At 40.6% G+C, this 16,340-nt stretch overlaps 1 protein-coding gene across 2 annotated transcripts in view; it reads right to left on the bottom strand.

Annotated features, from left to right (window-relative positions):
* Positions 1 to 10,215: 10,215 nt before the first annotated feature.
* The window catches only part of HMMR (hyaluronan mediated motility receptor), a 34,414-nt gene continuing 28,289 nt past the window's right edge, over positions 10,216 to 16,340 (bottom strand). Inside the window, exons 13-18 of one of the 2 annotated variants that reach the window (XM_008255359.4) lie at positions 15,006 to 15,152; positions 14,027 to 14,179; positions 13,824 to 13,923; positions 12,668 to 12,844; positions 10,914 to 11,076; positions 10,216 to 10,351 (exon numbers count right to left, since the gene is read on the bottom strand). In XM_008255359.4, coding sequence (XP_008253581.1) covers positions 10,332 to 10,351; positions 10,914 to 11,076; positions 12,668 to 12,844; positions 13,824 to 13,923; positions 14,027 to 14,179; positions 15,006 to 15,152 — 760 coding nt within the window. In that variant the 3' untranslated portion in view covers positions 10,216 to 10,331. The remainder of the gene's footprint in view (positions 10,352 to 10,913; positions 11,077 to 12,667; positions 12,845 to 13,823; positions 13,924 to 14,026; positions 14,180 to 15,005; positions 15,153 to 16,340) is intronic. The other variant, XM_008255360.4, reaches the window with a different exon arrangement.

Below are 16,340 nucleotides of genomic sequence, written 5' to 3'. Positions count from 1 at the left end.
TAATAGCTTGTAAAAAAAGTAGATTATGGGGTGAAGTAGAAGATAAGAGTTATTATAATAATATGGACAAAATTCTCTCAATTTCAACTTCCCAGTCTTTTTTTTTTTTTTTTAAAAGATTTATTTATTTACTTGAAAGAGTTACCCAGAGGAAGAAGGAGAGGCAGAGAGAGGGAGAGGTCTTCAATCTGCTGGTTCACTCCATAGTTGGCCTCAACAGCTGGAGCTACGCTGATCCGAAGCCAGGAGCCAGGAGCCTCTTCTGAGTCTTCCATGTGAGTGCAGGGGCCCAAGGACTTGGGCCTTCTTCTATTGCTTTCCCAGGCCATAGCAGAGAGCTGGATCGGAAGTGGAACAGCCGGGTCTCAAACCGCACCCATATGGGATACTGGCACTGCAGGCGGCGGCTTTACCTGCTACACCACAGCGCTGGCCCCCTCAGTCTATTTTTTTTTTTAAAGATTTCTTTATTTATTTATTTGAAAGTCAGAGCTATGCAGAGAGAGGAGAGGCAGAGAGAGAAAGAGAGACACACAAAGAGGTCCTCCATCCGATGGCTCACTCCCCAGTTGGCCACAATGGCTGGAACTGCGCTGATCCGAAGACAGGAGCCAGGAGCTTCTTCCAGGTCTCCCACGTGGGTGCAGGGGCCCAAGGACTTGGGCCATCTTCCACTGCTTTCCCAGGCCATAGCAGAGAGCTGGATTGGAAGTGGAGCAGCCAGATCTCGAAGTGGTGCCCATATAGGATGCCGGCACCTCAGGCCAGGACATTAACCCACTGTGCTACAGCGCCAGCAACCCCCCCCCCCTTTAAGATTTATTTATTTAAAAGGTAGAATGCATACAGACAGGGAGAGAGAAATATCTTGTATCTGCTGGTTCACTCCCCAAATGACTATAATACCAGGTCTGGTTTAAGCTGACACCAGGAGCCAGGAACACTGTCCTGATCTCCCACATTGGTGGCAGGGGCCAAGTACTTGGGCTATCATCCACTGCCTCCCAAGCACATTAACAGAGAGTTGGATAAGAAGCAGAACAACTGGGATTTGGATGGGTACTCTGATAAGATATGTCGGCATTGCAAGCAGCAGCTTAACCCCTGCACCACAACACAGGCCCCAGTTTCCCAATCTTAATGATAAAAATATTATTTCTTCTAGTATAGGAACAGCATCCTTCACATGGGGATTTCATCTGCTTTTAAGAGACAGAGGAAGGGCAAAGTGACTTCCATGCATCCGCTCCTGTGTTTTGAATGCCTTTAAGTCAAAATAATCATTATGCAAGCTTGGAATATTTGATGGTGACATATTCTTTAACTCCTTCACTAAAAGGATTTTGAACTAGAATTCACATTCAATGTTCGTGGGAATATGTAATGATAGAATCTTAATAGTTTGGCAGTTTTTTTTATGAAGTAAAACATAGACCTTATGAATCACTTTGAGGAGAAATAAAAACAGATATCAACAAACAAAAAAAACTTATTTCACTAGGATCTAAGAAATTTAAATCTTTCACCTTGAAATGGCATAGATACATCTTTTAAGTTTAGAAATATATATTCAAGGGGCCGCAGCTGGGGCATGAAGGTTAAGTTTCTGCTTACAGTGCCTGCATGCCATATGGACGCCGGTTTGAGTCCTGCAGCTCCACTTCCAATCCAGCTCCCTGCTAATGTGCATGGGAAAGCAGTGGAAGTCCTTGGGCCCCTGCACCCATGTGGGAGACTCGTAAGAAGCTTCTGCCTCTTGGCTTCGGATCAGCCCAGCTCCAGCCTTTGTGGCCATTTGGGGAGTGAACCAGCAGTTGGAAGACCTCTGCCTCTGCCTGGTGCCTAGCCCTTGGCTTGGATTTGGTCCAGCCCTAGTGGTTGTGACTATTTGGGGAGTGAACCAATGGATGGAAGATCTCTCTCTCTCTCTCGCTGCCTCTTGCTCTAACTTTGCCTTTGCAGTAAATAATCTTAAAGAAAAAAAAAAAGCTACAGTATGTTGCTGGCGCTGTAGCATAGTGGGTAAAGTTACTGCCTGCAGTGCCAGCATCCCATATGGGTGCTGGTTCGAGTCCTGGGTGCTTTGCTTCTGGTCCGGTTCTCTGCTAACCTAACGGTCTGGAAAAGCAGAAGATGCTGCAAGCGATTGGGCCCCTGCACCCATGTGGGAGACCCAGAAAAAGATGGAGGATCCTGGCTTTGGATCGGCTTAGCTCTAGCCACTGCAGCCATTTGGTGGTGGTGGGGGGGGTGAATCAGTAGATGGAAGCTATCTCTCTCTGTCTCTGCCTCTCTCTAACTCTGCCTTTTAAATAAATAAATAAATCTTAAAAAAAGGAAAAGCTACAGGGGCCAGCACTGTGGCATGGTGTTAAAGCCGCAGCCTGCTGTGCTAGCATTCTGTATGGGTGCCAGTTCCAGTCCCAGCTGCTCCACTTCTGATCTATCTCTATAGCCTGGAAAAGCAGCAGAAGGTAGCCTAAGTCCTTGGGCCCCTGCACCCACGTGGGAGACCTGGAAGAAGCTCCTGGCTCCTGGCTTCAAACTGAGCCCAGCCCAGCTCTGGCCATTGCAGCCATTTGGGGAACGAACCAGTGGATGGAAGATTCTCTCTCTCTTTTCTTTCTCTCTCTTTCTGCTTCTGGCTCTCTGTAACTCTGCCTTTCAAATAAATAAATCTTTTATTTTAAAGATTTTATTTATTTATTTGAGAGGTAGATTTATAGGCAGTGAGAGGGAGAGACAGAGATAAAGGTCTTCTGTCTGCTGGTTCACCTCCCAAATGGCTGCAACGGCTGAAGCTGAGCCGATCCGAAGTAGGTGCTGTATCACAGCACCGGCTCTAAATAAATAAATAAATATTTAAAAAAAAAATGCTACAGTATTTTTTTAGAGAAAGAATCAATGAGAAAAAAATCAATAAACAAAAATTGAATATTAACATTAAAATGCAATTGAAAAGATTCACATGGCTAAAACACGTATGTCAAAATATTCAAACTGAGACAGTAGTCAAGAAAATAATTTGAGAAACAGAAAGATGGTATATTTACTTTTTGGTTCACTTCCTTTTTTTTTTTTTTTTTTTTTTTTTGACAGGCAGAGTGGATAGTGAGAGAGAGAGACAGAGAGAAAGGTCTTCCTTTTGCCGTTGGTTCACCCTCCAAGGGCCGCCGCGGCTGCCTGCTGATTGGAAGGCAGGAGCCAGGTGCTTCTCCTGGTCTCCCATGGGGTACAGGGCCCAAGCACTTGGGCCATCCTCCACTGCCTTTTTGGGCCACAGCAGAGAGCTGGCCTGGAAGAGAGGCAACCGGGACAGAATCCAGCGCCCCGACCGGGATTAGAACCCGGTGTGCTTGCGCTGCTAGGTGGAGGACTAGCCTATTGAACCGTGGCGCCAGCCGGTTCACTTCCAAAATGCCTGCAATAGCAAAGGCTGGGCCAAGGCTGGAGGCATGAACTGGGAATGCAATCCAGACCTCGCATTGTGTTGTAGGGACCCAACTTGAGACATCAGGGCAGCTTCTCAGAGTCTGTATTAGGAGGAAGTTTGAGTCAGAAGCCAAAGGTGTAGCCGGAATTGAATCCAGGGACTACAGTAGGGTACATAGACATCTTAACTGCTAGGTAATCACTTGCTTCTTGATAATAATTTACTTCATTTTGATTAGTAAGCATAGTAGCCTAGTTTAATGAGAAAGAAGTGATGAAGAGAGTACACCTGGCAGATCTGGAAGGCATCTGGGTAAAGAACTGAGAGCCCAGTCTGCATTCGGACTTGTGTTTTTATGGATTTGGGTGTGGGTGCTCACTTTCTCCTCATCCTACACCTTTTCTGAGATATTGTTGGGTGGAGGGCAGATGAGATTCCCCTAAACTGCCCCCAGGGAGAGGGCTGGGAACCACCCACCCAGATTACTGAGCAATGGCCAGATTATTGAGCAATGGCAAGACTTTTGATATATAAAAACTGGTTTTCTTCCAAGGCTTACATCCTCATTTTATCACACAAACTTCCCATTTTCACAAAATCTCCATTTCCTTTGGCCCTTGACACACACATAGGCAAATGTCTACCTAACTACATTAACATTCACCCTTCAAGGGAAGTAACCTATAGGGCAGACATGGGTGAGGTATTCCTTCTGTTTTCTTCAGAGCTACCTATGGGTGTAGAGCTGCTTATGGGGATTCTTCTTTTGCTGTCTGTCCTATGGTGTTCAGAAATGGCTTGGGAAAAGAGTGTCTTGCACAGTCCAGAGGGCTGGTCACATCCTATAACAGGACAGGCTGGAAGCCCTGCCTCACAACCATCTGGAACTGGAAGGCTTTTATTCTGTTGACAAAATGAGCAAGGTCACTAAAGGCACATAGTATAAAGAGAAGCAGAAAGAGTATAGAATCTATAGGGCCAAGGAGAGAAAACCATTAGTGTTTATACTACCCAATGCTGGACCAGATCATGTTCATCCTGGACCTGGAATGGTTTGACCTCATTCAAGAAAGGAAGAAAATAGTTCTGTACCTGTCTAGTTAGACTGACTCAAAAACATTCTTGGAACATGGTGCAGATGATTGCTAAGGCAGCAGTTAGCATGTCTAACCACCTGCCTGCCTTTATTTCAAAGGACTTAGATTAGCAGCTCCACCACAGGGGCTATAGCCATGACAGCATTTAACTGGGCAAAGGCTATGTTTTGTTCTTTCTCAAAGGAAGGGGCCCTGTTCTGTCTTGCTCGTAAGGGCCCGATACAAGAGCTTTGGTATCCTCTGTAACTAGGGATCCATAACCTGTTATAATGAGAAATACCAGAGTTGTCTTAGGTTGTAGGAGTAGCAATCTGCTACATGGTCTGTATCTCCTCTGGTGCCAGGCTGTGTTCCCCAGAGATAAGGATGAACTCTAACTAGATTACTTTCTGACATACCAGTTATGCTTTTTCTTTGGACATATAGTAGTCACATTCTATTAGGAAGTTAATGCAAATGCCCTGAATTGGAGTTTCAGGTGGTGATGCAGACAAGTAAACCATATACATTTTAAATCATCTCTCCACCCACCTCAAGAAATTTGTCCTGTAGTACCTCCACAAAGGGCCTAAGTAGGTGGGAGCTGTTTATAAATCCTTGTGTGGCAGTACTGTCCACATAAAACTCTTACTTCATGCCATTTGCTAACCTTCTTAAAGGCAACTAAGAACTGAGAGCAGGAGGTTTTTATGCTTAATAATAGTCAGATAGGCTTTAAGGGCCTGGCCAGGTATGTGTAAGGCCCTGAGCTTTTTTTTTTTTTTTTTTTTTTTTTTAAGATTTATTTATTTATTTGAAAGGCAGGGAGAGAGAGCGCATACACATGGGTCTTCCATACACTGCTTCACTTCCCCAGTGGCTGCAATAATCAGAGCTGGGCCAGGCCAAAGGCAGGAGCCAGGAGCTTCTTTCGGGTCTCCCACATGGATGCAGGGGCCCAAGCACTTGGGTCATCCTCTGCTGCTTTCCCAGGCACATTAGCAGGGAGCTGGATCAGAAGTGGAACAGCTGGGACTTTAACTGGTACCCATATGGGATGCTGACACAGCAGGCTGTGACTTAACCTGCTGTGCCGGTCACCCACCCCCCATCTTTTCACATGGTTTCCGTGAACACCCTCTCCATCTTGAGAAAGCACCCCCTTCCATGAGACTCTGGTCTGAAACTATGATCTAACACTCAGACAATAACAGTACTTAACATCCCACTAGGTAGAGCATATAAACTCCCTAGCATGATCACTCAAGCTTAAAACAGATACGCTGTACCTGGATGAATATTAAGATTTTAATTTGTCTATTGTCAAGATTATAATTGATATCAGTTTTGCATAGGCCTTAGGTCAGCTTGACCCTAGCAAACATGTATTCCCCCTTCCTCCTTGTGTTTTTTGCCTTAAACCCCGTTGTTTTAAGCTTCAGGGTTGAGAGTTCTTTAGGACATGAGCCCACTCTCCACTGCCAGAAATAAAGGACCATCAAATTTTATCAATGTGTGGTGCTCCTCTGTTTGTACCTGTTCAGGCACAACAATATTTTGACCTAGCAAAGCCTGGCTTTCTCCATGTAACCTGAGTATTCAAACACTGTGCGCCTCATCTAATCAGAGTTAATCTAATCATTCAACATTAAAAATAGGCAGATAATGTCAACTCTTTTCAGATTCAAGTCTTCCAATCAAGGCTCAATAACAACAGAAAAACAGGAGAAAATTTTTGCAAAATGCATAAAAATCTTGTTATCTAGGTCAGTTACAAAAAAAGAAAAACCTTAATTTAAAAGGATTAGCATGGATGGAAGACCTCTCTGCCTCTCCTTCTTTCTCTGTGTAACTCTTTCAATAAATAAATAAATGTTTTTTAAAAAAAGGATTAGCATCTGATATCAGCATATGAACTAATCACTTACATCATTTAAATACAACATGAAGCAAAAGAGGAAGAGAATCTAGTAATCCTGCTATCTGGACTTCCAAAATAGAGGAGTAAACTTTAAATAGCTTACTGTGTAACAGTTTTTCAATTCTGGAAACTTTAAATAAGTTTTTGAATTAAGTAGGAAACAAGCTAAAAATGTTTACATAATTATACTTCACCAAAGTATTGTGAACCCTGGAAATTTCATGAAGACTTTTTTTAGATTTTATTTTTATTTACTTTAAAGACATAGTTACGGGGGGTGGGGGGACAGAGAGAGATCTTCCAACCATAGGTTTATTCCCCAAATGGCCACAATGGCTGGGATTGAGCCTGGCTGAAGCCAGGAACCAGGAGCATCTTCTGGGTCTCTCACATGGGTGTTGGGGCCCAAACACTTGAGCCACGCTCTGCTGCTCTCTCAAATGCATTAGTAGGGAGCTAGAATGGAAGTGGAGCAGCCAGAACATGAACTGATGCCCATGTGATGTGCTGGTGTTGCAGGTAATGGCTTTACCTGATATGCCACAATACCACTCCAAGCTCTCAGTTCCTTACTGAGATGCCCTCCTGGCCTGTTAGGTGTATTCTCTGCATTATTTCTTTCCATTAAACTTGGCTAGCATGCTTACTGCTACTGTTTCACATCTAAATTCTTTCTTATACAGACAAAATCCCCTAGCAGCTGATCTCTGTTAACATATTCAGTAACCACCAAGGGACTAGAATAAGAGCAGTGGCGAGTCTTGAGCAACCTCACCGTGTCCTGAGGAATGCCCCATGTCTAGTCTTCTAGCCTTTTTCCTGCCTTGTCTAGTGGCAACGTCTCTTTGCCAATATTTCATGAACCTAGCCACCCTGGCCTTTCTCTGCTCTGTCTCTTTCAGCCAAAGTCTCTTTGCCACACTCATGCAGGAAGAATATCTTACAAGAGAATGAGACAATGTATTCTCTTTCAAACTTTCTACCTAGGCCTTCTTGGCCCTACTTGTCTTCCCTGACCTGTCGAGGGTTTATTCACTACCTCACTTTCATCTCAACTATAAGGAGGTGGGGGTATTGTCTCATTTGGCTCTTCCTGCTGAAGGGCACCATGTGTCTCATTTCCCCTAACTCCTTTGCTGCTGTTTTAAAACACACTAGCAAGAACTGGTCTTAATAGTTTCTCTTAAACTGTTTTTACAACCAACCATATCCTCTACAGGGCCAAGTTTTCCAACTTCCTCCCAAGTTTCTATCTAGACTAGCATGAGTCGGCCTTAATGTTCCTCTGACCCGAAGGATTCCCATTTTCTTGCTCACTAGTTTATTCCCACCTATATAAGATCTTTTAAGGTTGAGGGCCAACATATGCGTTATTAAACTCACAGTTCTCCAATCAACGCTGCCCCATGTTGTAGGTCCCGAGGCCTGAAATGTTGAAACTCTCCGAAATCTTGCTGCACTTTCTAAAAGCTATAAATTGCTGAGCTATTATTATGACCATGCACTTTTAGTCTTTTTGTCATCCAATTGTAATTCTCGGAAAATATCTGCAATTCTATTTCTGGAGCTGTGTTTTAACAAAACAGTGTTGGTTCTCTACTTAAATATTTTAACTTCTAGGCTTAAAGATTTTCCTGAGGGACTGGAGCTGTGATGTAGGGGGTAAGCCACTGCCTGCAGTGCCAACATTCTGTATGGGTTCAAGACCCGGCTGTTTCACTCGTTTTTTTGTTTTTTGTTTTTTGTTTTTTTTTAATATTTATTCATTTACCTGAGAGGCAGAGTTATTTTATTTATTTTTTTGACAGGCAGAGTGGAAAGTGAGAGAGAGAGACAGAAAGGTCTTCCTTTGCCGTTGGTTCACCCTCCAATGGCCGCCGTGGCTGGCGCGCTGCGGCCGGCGCACCACACTGATCCGAAGGCAGGAGCCAGGTGCTTCCTCCTGGTCTCCCATGGGGTGCAGGGCCCAAGCACTTGGGCCATCCTCCACTGCACTCCCTGGCCACAGCAGAGGGCTGGCCTGGAAGAGGGGCAACCGGGACAGAATCCGGCACCCCGACCGGGACTAGAACCCGGTGTGCCGGTGCCGCAAGGCGGAGGATTAGCCTGTTGAGACGCGGCGCCGGCTGAGAGGCAGAGTTAGAGAGAGGCCCCCCAAAAGCCACAGCAGCCAGAGAGCTGGGCTGATCTGAAGCCAGGAGCTAGGAGCTTCCTCTGGTTCTCCCACACAGGTGCAGAGGCCCAAGGACGTAGGCCATCTTCCACTGCTTTCCCAGGCCATCAAAAGGGAGCTGGATCCAAAGTGGAACTGCTAGAACTCAAACTGGTACCCATATAGGATGCTGGCACCTCAGGCATATGCTTAATCTACTATGTCACGGCGTCGGCCCCTGTTCCACTTCTGATCCAACTCCCTGCTAATGCACCTGGGAAAGTAGCAGAGGATGGCCCAAGTCCTTAGGCCCCTGCACCCACATGGAAAATCTGGAAGAATCTTCTGCTTCTTGGTTTCAGCCTGACACAGCCCTGGCTGTTGCAGCCATTTGGGGCATGAACCAACAGATGGAGGATCTCTGTCTGTCCCTCTCTAAGTCTGCCTTGCAAATAAATAAAATAAATTAAAAAAAAAATCAATTGTGCAAATCAGATATTGTAGGGGGAGAATTATCACTTTCTAAAGTGTCATTTGGAATTCTGGGTTAAGTGGAGTATGGAGGGTAGACACTAAATTAATACATCTTAAATAGAGACATTAATGTAACTATAAAATTCAAATTGGATAATTGGGTAAATGACATAATTTTTTGTCATGCTACACACTCAGTAGACAAGCAGATGACAAATGGTACATGACAAATTCTCTAAAGAGGTTCCATATACTGGGGCTGTTTGGTAAAGCCGCCACCTGCAATGCTGGCATCCCATACGGGTGCCAGATCGAGTCCCAGATGCCCCACTTCTGACCCAGCTCTCTGCTATGGCCTAAGTCCTCAGGTCCCTGAACTTGTGTGAGAAACTTGGAATAAACTCTTGGTTCCTGACTTTGGATTGAGCCCAGCTCTGGCCACTAAGGCCATTTGGGGAGTGAACCAGCAGATGTAAGCCTCTCTGTAACTCTGCCTTTCAAATAAATAAATCAATTTAAAAAAAAAAAAGACTTCCAGAATCAAGCTAAAAAAATGTGAGATGGAATCATAATCTTGAAACTAAGGCTACTGTCAAGGGGAATAATGAAGATGATTTTCAAAGGAATACTGATTTTGTGGGAAGTAATGTAAGCTAGAAAGTCAGATATACGGCTACAATAAGATGATAAAGATTAGCATTAAGAGGGCAGTATTTATAATAGGAAAAATATAGAAGACATATTGGTTAAAAAATTGAATTTTTTTCACATACTAAGGATAGGCAATTAAAAATTTTTTTAAAAGACTGATTTATTTATTTAAAAGGAAGAGTTACATAGAGGCAGACTCAGAGAGAGATATATCCCATCTGCTGGTTCACTCCCCAAATGGCCACAATGGCCAGAGCTGCATCGATCCGAAGCCAGGAGCCAGGAGCTTCCTCTAGGTCTCTTACGTGGTTGCAGCGTCCCAAGGACTTGGGCCTTCTTCCACTGCTTTCCAAGGCCATAGCAGAGTTGGAACGGTAGTGGAGCAGCCGGGACTGGCATCCATATGGGAACTGACACCCATACGGGATGCCGGCACTGCAGGTGTTGGCTTTACTCACTACACCACAGTGCCGGCCCTGGCAATTAAATGAAATACAAATAAAGCATTTTAAAAAACCCATTAAAATATAATAGTAACAACAATATCATCATCAACAATCAAAATAAAGTAATCTTCAACAGGTTTTTCAGATGTTGCATGATTTCTTGATTCTCCATAGGAGCTCAGCAGCAGTTTGTATTGCCTGGAAGGATATTAGAAAAAATTATCAGTATTTTAAATGAAAACTAACTCCTCAATCATTATAAACTAAGAACAGGCCTCCTGTCTTCTCTAAGGCAGATGAAGCAAGGCTTACATTCTGCAGCATTACTTGTGAATATATTCCTTTATCACTATTTCAACCAGTTTTTATTTGTTGTGAAATAAACAAAGATCCAACATGAGGAAAGAGTAAATCTACTTTTCCAAAAACACAAATTTTAGAAAATGAAGGATGTAGCAGATATACAATAAATAATTAGTTATTACAGAGAGAATAATTTGAGGGAATGTGGGTAGCAAAAAAGTCCTGCAAGCCTTTAAAGAAGATGTAATTTGGGCCTGAAGGACAGGTAGCATTTAGATACAGAGAAAAATAATACAGAGGAGAAAAAAGTTATTGTACAAAACAATTTCAGTAAGAATTTCTTTTATATCAAAAGCTGTCAACAAATTTTCAAAGTTAATAAATGAAGAAGCTGCTAAATGCCATGAAAGGAAATCTAAAGGAAGATGAGACTTTTATGCATTTATTCATTTCTTACCTTCTTTTAATGGAGTTTTCATGGCAAAATTTTCTTTACTTTCATGATGAAAAGCCTTTGAAGGATCAAAGTGTCTGATACCCAGAACTTTATTCAATTCCTCCTGAAGTTTTCTCTCATTTTGTTTTCTTTTAGCAAGCTGAGAGCGCAGTTTTGTTACCTCCTATAAGAGAAATTAAACAAAGAATATTAAAGTTGGTGAACTGTGTTATCATTATTGCAAGGTAAACTCCAAAGTTGTTTATGTATCACACCTAATGGCAAAAATGACTATAACACATAAGCTTTAAGATCTTAAATCTTTTTGTATCTCTGTAAGTACAAAGCTACTTTCTCAAAATGGATCAATAACCTAAATGTAAGATCTAAAACTACAGGCTATTAAACAAATTATGAGTAAGTGTTCATGATCTTTGATTTGGCAAAGGATTTTTAGATACCAAAGTAGCAAAAGAAAAACAAAGATACATTGGAATTCAACAAAATGTTGTGCTTCAAAGGATAACATTAATAAAGTAAAAAGACAGTGCACAGAATGGCAGAAAATATTTGCACATAAGACATGTATATCCAGAATGTATAAAAAACTCTCGCAATTCAACAGTGAAAAGATCAAAGAATACAATTTTTCAAAATGGGCAAAGAATCTGAATAGGCATTCCTCCCAGGAAAATACACAAATGGCTAATAATCAACATCATTTCCATCAGGGAAATTCAAGTGAAAAACTACAATGAAATAGAGCTTTATATCCAGAAGGACAGCTGGAATAAAAAGGTCAAGTAATATCAAATGTTAGTGAGTACATGGAAAACTGGAAACCTTATACCCAGTTTGACAGTTTTCGAATTGATTAAAACTAGTTACCATATGACCTTGCAATTTCAGGCCCAGTTATATACCCCACAGAAATAAAAAAATATGCCCATACAAAAACTTGCACATGAATGTTTATAGTAGCATTATTCAGGACAAAACATGAACACAATTTGAATGTCCAACAATTGACAGATAAATAAAATGCTAAATATTTACACAATGAATTATTGTTTGGCCATAAAAAGGAATGAAGCATGGATACACGCAACAACATGGATGAGCTCTGAAACATCATATTAACTGAACCAAAGCAATCACAAAAGACTATTATTTGAGTCCATGAATATAAAAATGTCTACAATAGGAAATTTGATAAAGATAACTGGCTGCCTAGGGCTGAAGGGTTGGGTAGAATGAGGAGTTAGGAGAATAAAAGGTAAAAGGTACAGAATTTCATTTTAAGGTGATAAAAATACTCTAAATTGACTATGATGATTATTTCACTTATATGACTATAATAAAAACCATAGAATTATATATTTTAAAGGAGTAAATTGTATAGGATGTGAATTAATCTCACAAATTTGTCAGAAAATTTAAATACCTAAGTATTTTTTAATACCGGTTGTCTTAATTGTGATTACATCAAGAAGCTTGCTATTTTGCTAACAGAAATGGATATATAAAGCTTTATGAATTCTTCCCATTACTTTTGTAATTTCAACATACTAAAGAGGTAGTTAAAAAGCTGAGAACACTGAATACTAGTCTGATTGATGCTCTAAAATAAAACCATTAACTCTAGGATCAACTTTCCTCCATAAACTACTTTTTTCTGATATAAAAGATGTTCATTTTAATAAGTTTTATAAATAGTTAAATTAATAAAATCCCCATCCCAGTATCTTTCAAAAAATAAATACTACTTTACAAACCGATTTTAGTTGGCTATTTTCATCTTTCAGTTTCACAACATGCTTGATTTTTTGCTTCAGATTCTGATGACCCAATAATGTAGCGTATGAATCTCTTAATTTATTTAGCTGTTCCTGAGCTGCACCATGTTCACTCAACAATGCCTGTTTCTCTGCTTCAAATGCATCCAGCTGTAGCTAGAAGAGATTATAAAGTTAAGACCAGAACTGTTAAACAAAAATCCTAAACTGTTAAATCTTATTAGTTTCATATAATCCATAAAAAATCTAAAGAGAATTTTAAAAACCTAAAATGGAAGATACATACATTTTCTCAGGGCTCTCTACAGCTTCTCTAAGAAAATCTTAAATATACTATTTTTCATTTTACAGCTCCCTACTAATGCACCTGGGGAAGCAGCAGATGATAGCCCAAGTCCTTGGGTCCCTGCACCCACGTGGGAGACTTGGAAGAAGCTCCTTACTCCTAGTTTCAGATTGGCTCAGTTCCAGCATTGCAGCCATTTGGGGACGGAACCAGCAGAAAGATGACTTCTCTCTCTCATCTCTACCTCTCTATAACTGTCTTTTAAATCATTTATTAATCTTTTTTTTTTTTTGACAGGCAGAGTGGACAGTGAGAGAGAGAGAAAGAGAGAAAGGTCTTCCTTTGCCGTTGGTTCACCCTCCAATGGCCGCCGTGGCCGGCGCACCGCACTGATCCGATGGCAGGAGCCAGGTGCTTCTCCTGGTCTCCCATGGGGTTCAGGGCTCAAGCACTTGGGCCATCCTCCACTGCACTCCCTGGCCACAGCAGAGAGCTGGCCTGGAAGAGGGGCAACCGGGACAGAATCCGGTGCCCCGACCAGGACTAGAACCCGGTGTGCCAGTGCCGTAAGGCGGAGGATTAGCCTAGTGAGCCGCGGCGCCGGCTTAAATCATTTATTAAAAAAAGAAATTTATGTCCATTAAACTTACCAATTATAGTTCAATGAAGGTGGAGAAAATTTATGTATAATCTAATAAAAATCATAAAACCTTAATTGAAAGTTAAATGTGCACTGAAAATACAGAACAAAATGTTATTGCAGGAAAGCAAGTCACTGTCATGACTATAAGGGAGAACAAAGTAAACTCCTAAAATAAGCAGAAGTGGGTTTAATCTTAAATGACAAACCTGAAAAGGTTTTGTTTTCTTGTACAATTCTTCATAAAGGAGACGCCACTTATTAACTTCCTCAGTTAATTCTTCCATTATATTTTCTTTTTCAGCTTTCCTATATAACAAAGTTATATTTTAAAAATTAGAGAATTACTATATTTTCTGATTAGGAAAAAAAAGTGAATTACATGGCACTCAGGTTCCAAATATAAGATTACTTTGATTCTTCCTCTTCCAGTTGTTTCTTAAAGTCTTCATTTTGTTGCTTGAGTTGATTCTGCAATTCAGTTATTTTTTTATCAGAAGAAACTGCAATTTCTTTAATTTCTGCGTCCTTAAGTTCTGACTTGGTCTGCAGATCTAGAAGCATCCTTGGGTTTGAGAAAGAAGAGTCCAATAAACATTTTATAGCTATTTTAATTACTTTATCTTTTTTTTTTTAATTCAAGAAATTCTTCAAGAATGTAACTTAAGGGGCCAGCATTGTGGCGTGGCAGGTAAAACTGCCTCCTGCAGTGCCAGCAACCAGTATGGGAGCAGGTTTGACTCCTAACTGCTCTGCTTCTGATCCAGCTTCTTGCTAACGTGCCTGGGAAGGCAGCAGATGGCCCAAGTGTTTGAGCCCTTACACCCATGTGGGAGATCCACATGAAGCTCTTGGCTACTGGCTTTGACTTGGCCAGGATCTAGCCATCATGGTCACCAGCAGATGGAGGCTCTTTCTCTCTCTCTCTTTCTGTAACTCTGTCTTCAAATAAATTAAAAAAAAACCCTTAAAATTTTTCTTTTACATTATTTGAGAGGAAAACAGAGAGAGATCAATCCCATCTGTTGGCTCACTCTCCAAATGCCTGCAACAGCTGGGGTGGAAGGAGGTCCAGATTTACAGATAGAGAACTCAATGTGGGTGGCAGGAACCTAAGTACTTGAGCCATCTCTGCTGCTTCTCAGAGTCTGCACTAGCAGGAAGCTGTTGGAATCAGGAATCAAAAATATATATTCTGATGTGTGAGATGGGTATCTTAACCAAACACAAGAATTGTAACTTTTTGATATAAATTCTTAATTTTCAACCTAAAATCACCAGAGGCATGGAACAACTACCTGCATCACTTACCAGTTGGCTTTAAACAACATTAAATTGTCTTAACAGTTCTAAGATTACCAGTGTGGGAAGGCTTTATTTCTTCTACATACCTTGCATATTCTTGATTAGCATTCTCAGTTGCCAATACCTGATGTTGAACATCTTTAGCACTTTTTTCAGCCTGGGCCACTTTTTCGTGTAGTGCTGAGTTCTCCAGTTTAAGATCTTCTATCTCACTAGCTATTAATCTTTTGTAGCTTATTAAAAAGAAAAGAAAATAGTCAAAGCATTTTTTTTTAATTAAAACGACAAACACACAGCTAGTTGATTAGTTTATATTTTATAAACTTTGAGGTGAAACTAACAAAACCTTGCAATATATTCATGCATTTATATGGGTAAGAATTCTGTGTTCAAGGTAAGTATTAATGAGTTCACATGGTATTTGTTGTTCATTGAAGGAAAAAAAATCAAATGTCTTCTATGTGAAGGAAGTATGCATAGAAAGATGGGGGAAAAAAATCAACTACCAAACATGAAACTTACTTCAAAATAAAAATACACAATCTCTGCACCTACTTTCACAGAGTTTATGGTTGTATGGAAGATGGAAAATGCCTCTTTCATTCCTTGTGAAAAACAGATTAAGGAAAACTTTCAGAAAATAAAGATGAAATTAAAGAGGACAAAGACCAATAAGATGTGAGCCTAATGAATAAGAGATAGAGGAGCAGAAACCAGAAGACGAGTTGGTCCCACAGTGGAGTGCAATGGGTTTAGCTAAGGGATAATAAGGAACCATTAAAGGTCTCTAGGTAAGTGTGTGGTTTGCTCCAGAGATATGGCTAGGATAATTTGTGGAATGGGTAGTAATGAAGAACTGGAAGATTAATTGGGAAATAATTATTTATCAACCCAGGTGAGTGACAAAGGAGGCTTGGACTATGGAGTTAGCAATGAAAAGATACCAGATCTCTTTTGGAGGAAAATAGAAAAATTCAACAGATGTTGGGATAAGGGAGAGAAAATAATCAATTGTTTAAATTTCTAGAATGAAAATTTGGCAAGATGAAGCTCTCAGTAAAACAAACAAACAAACTAGATGATAGTCAAATACCTACTCGAAGATGTCAAGTAAGAAGCTGGATATACGAATATGGATTGAAAAGTTCTGCTTTGAAGAAATAAATTTTAATGCCATTAGCATATTGGAAGTAATGATATGAAAGAATGAAAAAATATTTTCAAAAGCACTATTTCTCAAACTAGTAAGAGGGGAAATTCCTTAAAGGACTGAGATCAATACTTTACAGAGTCACATATATACACACATATTATGAGCGGTTAATATATTTGTAATAAATATTTGTCTCTATGTAGACATATATTCAAATACATACATCTAGTTTAGTTTATATAATTTATATGTTCTGATATAAACTATA

Source organism: Oryctolagus cuniculus, chromosome 6 (genome assembly GCF_964237555.1).
Source record: "Oryctolagus cuniculus chromosome 6, mOryCun1.1, whole genome shotgun sequence".
Lineage (NCBI taxonomy): Eukaryota > Metazoa > Chordata > Mammalia > Lagomorpha > Leporidae > Oryctolagus > Oryctolagus cuniculus.
Note: the sequence above shows the minus strand (reverse complement) of the source record. Positions and strands in the feature narration are given on the sequence as shown.